Source organism: Acomys minous, assembly GCF_964271855.1.
Source record: "Acomys minous genome assembly, chromosome: 8".
Taxonomy (NCBI): Eukaryota; Metazoa; Chordata; class Mammalia; order Rodentia; family Muridae; genus Acomys; species Acomys minous.
The window spans coordinates 16465584-16479180 of record NC_140489.1 but is presented as its reverse complement, the minus strand read 5'-3'; the positions used below and the strand labels follow the sequence as shown (position 1 = coordinate 16479180).

General features: G+C 41.8%; 1 protein-coding gene across 9 annotated transcripts in view; it reads left to right on the top strand.

Moving 5' to 3' along the window:
- UNC79 (unc-79 homolog, NALCN channel complex subunit) overlaps positions 1–13597 on the top strand; it is a 243657-nt gene that overhangs the window by 85344 nt on the left and 144716 nt on the right. For all 9 annotated transcript variants that reach the window (XM_084793187.1, XM_084793186.1, XM_084793181.1 and 6 more), the window contains exon 8: positions 11738–11802. In XM_084793187.1, the coding sequence (XP_084649313.1) occupies positions 11738–11802 (65 nt within the window). The remainder of the gene's footprint in view (positions 1–11737; positions 11803–13597) is intronic.

Below are 13597 nucleotides of genomic sequence, written 5' to 3'. Positions count from 1 at the left end.
CGTGCGTGATGAGTACGTACGGGCTCATGTGCCACGGTTTGTGTGTTGAGGTCAGAGAACAGCTTCATAGGTCGTTTCTTTCCTTTATGTGGGTTCTGGGGGGTCACACTAGGATCGCCAGGCTGGCTCGGGAGGCACCTGCGTGGCTCTGCCTGGGCCTCTTACACAGACGCTCCATGCCAGTCTGTTTCAATCCTTGTGCCCACCCACGGCTGGCTTCCCTCTTTGTTCCCTGGTCTGAGAGCCTCAGCAGAGGGGCTGGTGCACAGAAGTGGAAGAACGGACACGCCTATTTGCTCCTGACTGTAGGGGCACTTCATTGCGGTGGTGGCTGTTGGGATTTGCATATATTGATCGGTTTCAGGAAGTTTCATTTCCAGTTACTTAAACCCCTTATCTTGAAATTTTATCGTAATGTTCATATCATCTGAAATAAATCAAAACCCAAGAAGATGGATAAAGGTTAGGTTTTTTTATGATTTCATCTTTTAATACTTCCTGGAGCTGAATTTGATCTATTTCTCTCTCTCTTTTAAAAAGATTTGTAGAGGATGCCTAGACTGTTGACTTTAACATTAGAATGGTTTCTAATGATCATCTATTGTAAATGGCCAGTTTCCTCTGAGTTTTACATTTGCTGTATCTGACAGGTTATGACATGCTGTCTTTTTATTAATGTTTTTGTATTTTTTGTTATTATGTGTATATCTGTTTTGCTTACATGTGTGTCTGTGTTCCACATGCATACTTGGTGTCCATGGAGGCTAATAGAGGGCACATAGAGCTATAGTTACAGATGGTGGTGAGCTGTCTGATGTAGGTGCTGGGAATTGAACCCTGGTCCTCTGGAAGTGCAGCCCATGCTCTTAGCTGCCGAGGCATCTCTCCACCTCCCATGTGTTACATTTTTACTAACACTCATTCAGATGATTTAAAAATTGTATTGCTAGATCTTTCTTTGCCTGTAGTGTGTGTGGGAGTATTGTTTAATTTTTACATCTTTGAGTTATGGCTATATTTAAAAATTACCTTACTTTCATTGTGATTAGTAAATGATTTTTTTCTCATTCAACATTATTTAGTTGTGTCAGTTTGCTGTTCCTAAGGGGAAAATCATTGTAGCTTTCAGTGCAATACCTATTTTATTTGCATCTTTAAAAGGTCTTCCTACTATTTGGTATTTAATAGTTTTCTCATGTGTGGAGCATGGTTGTCTTCGTATTTACTCTGCTTGGGATCTGTTGAGCTTTTAGGGTATGTGTTTTTCTACCTCTTGCTGGCATCATAAGGATTTGGATGTTGTTCTCTCCAGACGGTGTTTCTTTCACTGTCCAGAGACTGTAAAAGTATTGAATATTACCTCCAGAGGCTTTATATACTCTATCGGTTTTGGGGTGGGGCATGTAGGGTGGCTGAAGACATGGCTCCGTGAATGCACAGGCATGAGGAACTGTGTACACACACAGATCCCAGCACTCACATGATAAGCTGGGCGCGGTGGTCTGTGTCTGTGACCCTGTGCTGGGGGAGGCGTGACAGGCTCCCTGGGGTGACTGGGGGCAGCATCAGCTTCAGTGAGGAGCCCTGTCTACAAGTATGAGGTGAAGAGTGACAGACTGAGGAAGACGCTCACATTGACTTCTGGCCTCCACATGAGCCCCCCTCCATACACGTATGCAGTCACCCACAGAAACACGTGAACACCTGCGTAAGGAAATCAAGCCGCACTTCAGTTAGAATCATATTGACTTGTCTTTCGGTTCATCGATCCTTTTTTGCCGTGTCCAGTGGTTTTTAAAAGCCCACCTACTGAATTATTGATTTTATATGTTCTCTTTCATGTAGTATTTCTCAATAGAATTTTCATTTCTCTGTTGGAATTCTCATTTTAACAATCTGTTTGGCTATGGTTTTAAACAAGCCTAAGTAATTATTTTACAATCCATATTCCTAATGCTAGATGAGGCTAGGTCTCTTTCTACAACCCCACCCATTCTTTTTCTGTGTCTTTTGTATGTTTCATAACCTTCGTCTTTTGTGTTGTTTTTGAGGCAGGGGTCTCTCTCACGCAGCCCAGGCAAGCCTGAAACCCGATGTCCAGCAGGGCTGGCCTTCGCTCCTCATCACGCTTTTGCCACTTAACCAAGTGTTTGCATTATATATGTGTGTTACTGAACTGGAAAAAAAAATATTTTCAGCGACGGAATATAGTTTTTTACTTTTTTTCTTTAAGCTTGAGCATATTTAAAATGTTTCTCTATGTCTTTACACATGAAAAAAATCTGCTTCACTGTGGAAGATGCATAAACATTTGTTTATTGTTTTCTGGCATTTAAAATCACGGAAGAAGAATTTTATTTATTTATTTAATTTTATTTTTTTAAGGTTTTCTTTTCTTTTTTTTAAAAATAAATTTATTCAGATTACAACTCAATTGTTATCCTATCACTTGTATCCTCCCGTTCCTCCATCCATCCCACTCCCACCTTATTCCTCTTCCCTAGATCCATGGCCAAGGGGGACATCCTCCCCCACTTTATGGTCACGGGCTATCAAGTCTCATCTTGGTAGCCTGCCTATTCTTTCTTTGAGTGCCACCAGGGCTCCCCACCAAGGGGAGGTCGTCAAATATGGGGCACCAGAGTTCATGTCAGAGTCAGTCCCTGCTCTCCACATAACTCTGGAGACTGCCCTGTCCATTGGGTAGATCAGAGAAGGGATTTGATGTTTACTACTTGTATTGTCCTTGGTTAGTGCAATAGTTTGAGCAGACCCTCTGGGCTCTGATCCACCCGTCACCAATGTTCTTGTAAGTTTCTAAGACCCTCTGGGTCCTTCTATTTCCCCATCTCGTATATTTCTCCCAGTAGGATGTCCTCACATCTATCCCAGTCTCTTGGTAAGTGAAGACTTTCATGGGACATGCCTCTTGGGCTAGTGCCCACTTATAAGTGAGTATATACCATGTGAGTCTTTCTGCTCCTGGGTTAATTCACTCAGTATGATCATTTCTAGTTCCATCCATTTGTCCACAAATTTCTGGATTTCCTTGTTTTATTATAGCTGAGTAGTATTCCATAGTGTAAATGTGCCACAATTTCTTTATCCATTGGAAGAAGAATTTTAGACCACTCTGATTTCATCTTTTATAGAAATCTCTTTGGTTTTCTTCACTTATTTTTAAAGGTTTCGTGAACATTTTGAGCTGATATCTTTTCCTTGATTTTTGTCTGTAATGTAAAGCACTTTCTTTAAATATTTTTTACTTTTATTTATTAATTTTGTATGTGTGCATATGTGTTCATGCACATGTACCATAGCACACACGCGGTGGTCAGAGGACAACTTCTGGGAATTGAGTCTTTCCTGCCACGTGGGTTCTGAGGCTTGGACTCAGGTCCTCCTGGTTGGTGGCAAGCACCTTGCCTTACGGAGCTACATCACTGGCTTCCAGTAAAGTACTTTCAATGTACAAATTTGGGGACTTTTTCAAGAAAGTTTTCTCTAATGAAGTGTGAATTATTGCTTTTCTTCCAATTATTTTGACATGTTCATCAGGAATACCAATGAGTATTAAATCAAAATTTTATCTCCTGTAATCTGTAGCAATTATCAGCACTAATTCACACATTTACTTTTCTCTAGCTTCTTAGCTTCTCAGTCTCTCTTACTCTGTTACTTACTATATATGCTGATCCAGGATCCACTAATCTACAGTGGCAGTGCAACACAGTAGCCCCTACATCCAAAGGCAGAGGCCAAATTCTGCATACTAATACATAGATACATACTAATACACAGATACATAGGTAGTACACAGATATATATTAAGACATAGACACATAGTACTACATACTTAGTGATACAGAGCAAAACACAGCTACATAATAAACACCTGTCGCAAAACAGTTTCTTTCTTTAAGCAAAGATTTCTAATTCTGCTCTTTTGTTTTAGGATGTGTATACTTTGATCATGTCTTATGTAAGTCCATGTTTGTCCTATTCTGTTAGTCTCCCCTGAGATTCTGAATTTCTAGGAGTTTTGACATCTCATTTTGAGAGGCCGTGTGTTCTGGCACACACAGCTTTCACGTTCTTTATTAAAATCTGCTCATCCCTAGAGTAGTTAATTTTCAGACGTATTTCCTCTCAGCCTTTTACATGTTTCCTTTCATTTAATGCATTTTTTGGTTCATCTTTCATTTTTGTTCTTTTTTCTCCCTGGGGGTCAGAATTGGACCCAGGTTTTCAAGGCCACTATATCCATGGCCTAAACAGGTGCTTTATTAAAGTTTTCATATATTAAAATTGATCTGTATCTTCTTTTATGGTTCTTTGTCTCTACTAAGGTTGAAAAAAATTACTTTTTTCCTCTCCCCCCTTATAGAATTCAGGATCAAATCCAGGGCCTTGTGCTTGTCAGAGAAGATCGCTATCCCAGGGCACATCTATCTATCCTCTTTCACCTTGCAGTTAGGGGCGTGGTCTCACCGAGGCTGGCCCGAACTCACTCTCCTATGCCTCGCTGGGCTTTAATGTTCTCCTTTCCCCTCCTGAGGTAGCTGAGGTTACAGGTCTGTATCATGAGACCCATCAAAAAGTTCTCCTAGGCAGCCGGAAGTTTGATTTTGGCACTCTGGTCCATTTGGAATGGGCTTTTGGTGTAGAATGAGAGGGAAGGGTGAGTTTGCCCCTAAAGGACCCAGTTATTCCAACGCAAGTTGTAGAAAAACTCCCCCCCCCCCCATTGAATTGATTTTGATTTTCTTCTCTGAAAAACAATTGACCCCATGGTTTTCAGATCTGTTTCTAGAACTGGGTATTCTAGAACTGGACATCTCTCCCAGTGCCGTAGCTACATGCTACCACTTGAGGTCTATAGCATATTTTGAGGGGTGTAGAGATAGCCCAGTCAATAAAGTGCTTCCCAGATTAGCATGAGGACCTGATTCCCAGCACCCATGTAAAATGTCATGGTAGCACACACCTGTGACTTCAGTGTCAGGGAGGCAGCTGGTGGAGGAGAAGGTGGAACCTCTGAGGCGTGGGGACTGGTCAGTTTTGCTGAGATCCAGGATCAGGGAGAAACCATGTCTCCAAACTTATGGTGGAGACAAAAAATATTGAAGACAGTTGATGTTTATCTCACCCCTTCACACTCACACTCATATGTGCGTGTGCAGACACACATGAAATATACACCATACACACACCCTACATGATAAAGTATATTTTGAAACCATATGATGTCCTTTGGATCTTCACGGACTTTGTGATTTCTATAAAATAATCTGCTTGGATTTTTGAATAAGAACTTGAATATTTGATATTGCATTGATTATATAGGTGAGTTTGGGAGGATCGATATTTTTGTAATATTGGTCCTTTTAATCTATGGACAGAGGACATCTTCCACTTATTTAGGTGTTTTTAAACTTTCAGCAATGTTCACTCATTTTCCTGTATAGCTGATACAGATATTTTGTTAAAATTATTTGCAATATTTTATAGCTTGGGTTGTTAATGTAAATAATGCCAAAACTTAATATTCTATTTGTTGTTAATGTGTAGAAATGACTTGATTTTGAAATACACTTTATAACTGGAACGTTGATAAAGCCACGTGCCAGTTTCCCTGTCTTACCTGTGAGTTTTTAAATATTTTTTTCTAAAAATTATTATGTGCTCTGAAAATAAAGATACTTTTTCTCCTTCTTTTCATGTGTCTGTGTGTGTGTGGTGCTTGCACATGTGTGTATGTGCTCACACGTGTGGGGGTGCACATGTGTACTCCTTAGTTCAGAGGCCCCCGTTTTTCCTCAGCTGTTCCTCCCCCTTTTTCACTGAGGCAGGGTCCCTAAGTCAAGCAGAGTTCACTGATATACCAGCTTTCCCTAGGGATCCCCTATCTCCACCTCCGAGCCTGGCATTCCAGGCTGGCCGCTGTGCCCACCTCCGCCTGCACCTTTACTCACACGAGCTCTGTGGATCGGATCCTGAGTAACTTTTGCGGCAGGTGCCTTAACTGCTCAGCCTTCATCTCGGCCCAATAAGGATACTTGTAACTTCCTTTATAATCCGTGCCTATCTTCATTTCCGTCTCCTCCTCCTGTCCTTCATTCTTCGCATCTGTCTTTTTCTGTCTTTCCTTCTACACTACCTTGGACTGTGCAGGTGTTTGACAGACACTCTAAGGATGAACATCCTTGCCTTCCACAGCTTGTGGCGGGGGTGGGGGTGGGGTAGGGAATTGAGGCTTCGTTTACCATTAAACATGGTGTTAGCAATAACAGTTTTTTCTTTCTTTCTTTCTTTCTTTCTTTCTTTCTTTCTTTCTTTCTTTCTTTCTTCCTTCTTTCCTTCCTTTCTTTCTTTCCTGAGACAGGGTTTCCCTGTGTGCCCTGGTTGCCCTGGACTCTACTTTGTAGACCAGGCTAGCCTCAAACTCACAGTGCTTCCCCTGCCTCTGCCTCTTGAGTGCTGGGATTAAAGGCGTGAGCCACACCATACCCGGCTTAGATGCTTTTCTTAAATATCAGATTAAGGCAGTTCTGGTCTGTTCTTCACTGAGATTGTTAGTGAATGAAGGTCAGTGTGGGATAAATGTTTCCTCTTTCCGCTGAGCTGACCATATGACTTCCTCTTTTTTATGCTCCTAATAGGGCAAATTGCATCGATTTGATTTGCATTTTTTGAACCAACTGTGAATTTCTGGGATAAATGCCATATTGTGATGCCGTATTTTATTGCCAAATTTTTGTTAAGTGTTCTTGAAGCTGTATTTATGAGGGCCATTTATAGGTTTGTCATATTTCACTTGGCCCTGGTGACAGAATAATGCCAGGTTCATGAAATGAGTTGAGAGGGGTCTTAGCACATCTCTTTTCCGAGTCTATATTGGTGTTATCTTACACAGAATCCTAAATTCCTACTGAAGCCATCTGAGCTCAGTGTTTTCTTTTAAATGGGGGATTTTATGTTATGAATTTAGTATCTGTGACAGTTGTAGGGCTACTTGTAATTGATAGTTTTTATTGGGACATATTTTAAAATTGTGTCTTTAAATAATCTCCATTTAATACATCTGTTGGCATCTCTCGGTCTGTAGTAACTCCCTACTTTCATTTCAGATGTTGGTAAGTTATGTATTGTATCATGATTTTTTTTTTCTCTCTTTACCAGACTGGTTAGAAAGCTTAACAATTTCATTGATTTTTTTCCCAAAGAACGGGCTTTTGGCTTTACTTATTTTATGTACTGTCTCTCTATTTTATTAACTTCTGTTTGTATCTGCATTTTTTCCTCTTTTTACTAATACTCTTGATTTTGTAGTTTTTCATCTTCATTAAGAAACAGCATAATAGCATAAATGTTTTTATACCTTTTTTGGGGGGGTTGTGGTTGTTTTTCAAAGCAAGGTTTCTCTGTGTAGCCTTGGCTGTCTTGAACTCACTTTGTAGACCAAGCTGGCCTCAAACTCATAGAGATCCACCTGCCTCTGCCTCCCTGAATGCTGGGATTAAAGGCATACACCACCATCCTCGGCCATAGCTTTAGATTCTTATGGTAAAAATACAAAAAAGGTCAGTCCGGTACAGTGGCACAGCACCTGGGTGGGAGACACAGAGGCAGCTGATCACTGTGAGTTCAAGGCCAGCTTGGTCCAGGACAGCCAAAGCTACACAGAGGGGGGAAAAAAAGAATTAAAAATTTAAAGCTATAAATTTCCCTTTTAATGCTTCCACTGTGTCTCATGAAATTGTTATATATGGCAGCAGTTTGTTATCTCTTGGTATTGAATACTTTCTAACATTTTTTTGTAAGTGTTAATTCCATGTATCACACCATGAGCTAAAGGAGACTTTACTCATGCATTGCTTAGAAGTGTTTTAAAATGTCTGACTACTTAGTGATTTTTCCAGATCTCCAGTTGTTGTAGCTCTCCAGTTGAATTTCAGTGTCATCAGAGAATTTCAGAACACCATGTGCTCTGTGTAATTCCATCGAAAGTTTTGATTCTTATTGTGTTTCTTAGTAAATGTTACTTATGTAGTTTAAAATATTGTGTTTTCAGCTGGGCGCGGAGGTGCACACCTGTAATCCCAGGACTCGGGGAGGCATAGGCAGATGGATCTCAAGGGTAGTCTACAAAGCACGTCCTGGACAGCCAAGGCTACACAGGAAACCCTGTCTCAAAAACAAACAAACAAACAAACAAACAAACAAACATGTGTATTTAGGGTGGTTCTACAGAGAATCTAGTTATATTGATCATTATGTGAGAACCTTGTTTCATTTGTACAATTTACTGACTTTCTGCTCATTCATTTTGTCAATTACTAAATTGGGAGAAGATTGTTGAAACTTACAGCTCTAATTACAGACTCCTTTCCTTGGTTCTGTCCGTTTAATTAATGCAACTGTGTTTATGGTTGTTGGTGCCCTCTCTGTTGGCCTTTCCCTCTTTATGGAATTCCATTCTTTTTTTCTGCTCGCATCTCTCATCCTAGGGTCAGCTTGCCTGACATTTATGTAGAAACTCCAGATTCTGCGTGTGGAGCCTTTTCACAGCATAGTTTTCTTTTTATCCATTTCTTTGTATTTTGAGCGTATAATAGGGTCATGCTTTTTGAAAGGGTCTCAGTTTACAATCTCTGCCTTTTAGAACACTCACATGCAATGTGCATGTAAATCATCTAGGTCTCTTGGCACGTGATCTCTGAGGGGGTAGCCCATCTTTGGCCCTTTATGATTAGACCGTTTGTTCTTTATTAATATCTCAACTTTTGGAGTTATTTTTTAATATTTGATGTTATTTCTATATGGATTAAGGGTTTTTCCTTCTTCTCTGCAGCTTGTGCAGCTTTAACTTCATAGTCGGCCTTTGGATGATAACGCACCAATTCACAGGGATGCAGTTTCACTTGGTCCCTTGTTCCTTTTCTTCTATATTCCAAATAGCCTTGGTTTAGTATATTTTGTAAGGAATATTTTTTATTAGATGTAGAATTCTAAGCTGAGATGTTTTTCTTTTGGCCTATGAAAGAGCTGGCTCTAATGTGTATTTTAAACTGTTTTAAAGAATATATTCATTGTGCACAACAGCGGACTCCGTTATGCGGTTTTCATTCATGTACAGATGTTTCCCATCTCGTTCACCCCACTGCCATCTCTTATTCTCCTCCAACTGCCTCTGATTTCCTTTCTTTTCCCAGCTAGACTCTCTTCTGCTTTCATAGCCTTTTCTTTTGATGCCCCAGTGAGCTCAGGAGGGTTTCTTACAGGCACACGGGGGGAAAGGTTGCTTACAGGCACATGGGCACCTGACCAGTGGCTACACCACTCAGGGAAATGTTCCTCCCTCTACTGTAACCATTTTAACTGTGTATGAAGCCTCAGCCGTATGAGTCCCTCCCCCTCCAGGACGGGTTGTTGACAGGACAGACCTTTCTCCTGCATGTCATCACAGCTGCTGTCAGTTCAATCCACGAAGCCAGTGCTCCCTCATTTCCTCCAGATCTTAATGTTTCTGCCTCTTCTTCCATGATGTTCCTTGACGCTGGTGTTTGTGTGTGTGTGCGCGCACATGTGCTATAGATGTCCCAGTTGTAGCTGAGCATCCAGTAGTCACCTTTTCTCATCACTTATACCAGCTATGCGTCTCTACAACCACTTCCGTCCATTGCAAATGAAAGCATCTCCAATTGGACCCGATAGCAGCACTAACCTGTGGACATAAACATAGTTATTTAGCAGACACACATCATGTGCACTTAGCTTCCCCGCCAGCACTTATGACCTTGCTCCACCCTCCCACCTGCAGGCTTTTGACCATGTTTACAGTGGCAGGCGTCAATTCTGTCCCGTGGAGTGAGCCTTAAATGCTACACTCGTAGCAGACTCGGTACTATTTGCATCCTGCCTGGCTGGTTAGTGTTGCACATAAGGCCCAGGGCTGGGTATGACTGCTGGTGAAGGTTTTTCCCCGCAGCAGTTTGCATAGCATCCCAGCGCAATGACTAGCCAGGAGGCAGGGGACTTGTAGACCAGCTTTAGCTAGACTTTTCTATGCCCCAGCTTGCACTGTTTTTGAGAAAGAAAACACCAGTGGTCATTCTTCTCTTTATTCTCTTTTGTCCTTAATGACTGCTTTAACTGTTTTATGCTGTTTTTTTTTCATCCATTTGTATGTGTTTTTCTTCACTGTGTCTTGAGTACTTCTTGAGTGTCTAGGATCTGTGGGTTAATAATTTCCATCAAAGTTGAAAAACAAATGGACTATCCTAGAACCTGTCCTTAACTTAGTGGCACTGGTAAAAATGGATGGAAAAAAAAAAAAAAGAAAGGAATTGGTGCTGTTTTACATTTCCCTCATCCACAGAGCAGAAGTCATTAGAGCCCTGACCTAGTGTCATGGCTGCAGCATACGCTAATCTATGTGTGCCTGTGCCACAGCAGTCGATATGTTTTGAATATGACTTATTCTCAATAGATGGGTTCAGAGAGGGTCAGCAAGTGGCATTGTGTATGCCAACCCTGCTTTGACTTGTGGTGACTGGGGTTCAGTGGAAAGAAGGATTGCAGATTCAATATGAGCCCAGCAGGAAGAGCGCTGTGATGGATTAGCTATGTCTTTCATGAGTTTGGGGGAAATAAGGCATTTATCCCGCGAATATGTCCTGGTGTACAGTTCAAAGGCTGTTGTGAAGTTTCTCTGGTTGCAGAAGGACAGCTGCAGCCACTCTTCAGTCCCCTTGCCTTTACTACACACTGGAAATAAATATGGTTATTATGTAATACCCATACTCAAATGATTCATTTATTTACTCATTTCTTTTTCTCTCAAAGCAAAGTCAGCATGAACCGATGATTAGAATACTGTTTTCCAGCCAGTTGTTCCTGTCCCCTTTTAAAATTGAGATGATGTCCCATAAGATTTGAATATGGCAGTTCAGAGATGGCCCGACTTTGAAGCATACAAACATTTTACACTGTTTAAATGACAGCGTGCTGTTAAGTGCAGTAGAGTGAGTAAAGAGCAGTTACTAGCTGTGAGTATTTTCTGGTCCATCTCAGATGACTTGGTTTTTTTTCTGCATTCTTTATAGACACTGAGTTAGGGACTTTCCGCAGACTAACATAGTTCAGTGTTTCAGGCAGGAAACGCATCTTTCCAGTCTCCACATGAAGGAGGTGGGGTGGGGTCTGGAATGGTGAAGAGTCCCTTCTGACCCATCACATCGTTACCCACAAAGCTTCTGGGGCTAAAAGCATAGGACACTTGTATAGTGCTCCATGGTGAGATGGGCCGGGGTCAGGCACCTAGCCTGTTGTAGTCTCAGCTGTGACCATTTACAGTCTGTGACCATATCGGGCGACTTAACCTTTTTAAATTTAGCTTATTTTTTTTATGTGACACGGCTTAATAACCTGCTATATCTACCCAAATATCTTTGGGACACTCTGAGAACCTGTCAACATTATAACATTGTGAGGTAGTATGGTCCTGTGTACTTCGCCTACTACTGGTTTTCTTTCCCCGGGGAATGTGGATAGAGTTACCATATCGTTGCCTAATTTTAACTTTTTCCCTCAGAGGTGATTGATTCTGCTAGGGTGCCAGTTGATGCTATTTTTATTTAGGAGAAGGAAAAGTAGTGAACTATCTGTTGTGTTTTGCACTGGAGCGTAAGCAATTCCAACAGGAGGTCTTCACTGCCCCTCTTTTGCTTTTCAGCTTGGAATCCCATCCACTGCCAGCACACCGAATGCCACAATGCAATTAACAAGCCGGCTGTAAAGGTACTGCTCCCTTCCCAAGCTTGGCCCGCTGCTGTGTCCTCAGTGGTTCAGTTAGTAAAGCTGCTCAAAGACTGGAGTCAGCTGCACGCATCTGTAAAGCAGAGCTCTGATGTCCATCTCAAGCACTTCCGTGTTCAACGTGGGCAGTCTTTGGACGAGAGTAACAGTGGTGTCTGTGACTTTGGGCTGTGAATTCACAGCCAAGGGCTCTATGATGGCATTGAGCTAATTATCAGAAGAATACTGATGAACACATACCTTGCCTTTAACTGGCTTCTATCTGAGCCAGCGCATCCAGAACTCCTCCCCCTTTCACTTATGTTATCACTTTAAAGGGGCAGCTATGTGACTGTGCGAATTCAAACTGTAAGACAAGCATAGACGCAATTCTTAAGTCTTAGCTCAAATCATGGGTGAGGGTTGGTTGACTGAGAGGTGTTTGGATAGCTGCACACAGCAGGTCACAGTAGAGGTAAGGACACTAGTTCATGGAGCCAAGTAGCCGGAGAGGCCAATGGGAAGCTAGCATAAAGCTAGACACAGAGCTGGGAGCCCTAACTCTCAGCTTCATTCTTTCCTATGCATGTTGTTCAATCTTACTGAAACTCTGACACTTGGAAGTTCCATATTCAGAGGTGTAATCACATGCTTTAGCAAACAGAATTGCTTGTAGTGTATTTGTTGGATGCAGGACACATGGGTGACTTGGCCAGGGTTAGGATTTACATGGGTCAATGGGCCGCTGTGAAGAATGGATGCATTTCCAGGTGCTTTTGAGAAACTGGTATTATCGGAGTTCCCGCCTCTTCTCTAGGCAAACTGTTGGTGCCTAAATAACAGAAAACAGCCCTGCCATGTAGGAACAAAGAACCGGTAAAATGAGATTCCGTAACTAAAAGGACTAGTGAGTGTGTGAAGGGTGAGGATGGTAGCATTGGCATCTACAAGCATCATGTAGCAGAGGCTTTCCTTGTGTCGTTATATTGGCTGCTTGCCTTTGATGACAGAAAATCGGATGACTCTGGAGACAGCAGATGAGAGTGAGCCACCGATGGAAGCGCAGGCTTTGCACTGCATAATCTCTTACGTAACCCCCATTCTGAACTTCAGAAGATGTGGGTTCAAAGTCTTTTCTTTGGTGTGAGGGTGTTGGAGTGAACACGTGGTAGGTCACCTGCAGTTCACGGAGTTGGTGGCTTTCCACAGCAGTGGGACAGACATGGCCCCTCTTGCTTTTGTTCTTGTATATTTCCTTCCTTCTGCTTGCCTGGACAGGTTTCTTCAGTTATTTTTTTCTTGGCCTTTCTGCCAGCATGCGTTCTCAGGAGGCCTCTGACATCCTGGTTAGTAATGCATTCTGGCCATTTAATCACAGAAAGGAGAAATTAGATTTTCTCCTCTTCTAGGCAGACAGCCCAGCCCACTCATCTGGGCTGACCTTACTTTTATGCCAAAAGCCAGTCCTGGAGGCCAGGCACAACTAGCCTGCCTTTGGTATCTTTTTGTTTATTGAGATCAAATTCACATAGAAATTGATTAAATGTTAAACCAACTATTTGAAAGTAAATGGTTGGCATTTAGTACATTCAAATATTTGCAGCCACCATGTTGATTTGCTCAGAAGACGTGTTTTCATTGCACACTTTCTCCCGGACCAATCTTCTTTTGTTTGTTTTTTGTTTTTTGTTTTTTTTTCTCTCTAGTTTTTCACTTTCTAGAAAACTAACATTCTGGGCAATGATTCCCACGTGTGTGGCCATGTTTTGCACTATAGCTGGCCTGGTTCAGCGGGGCT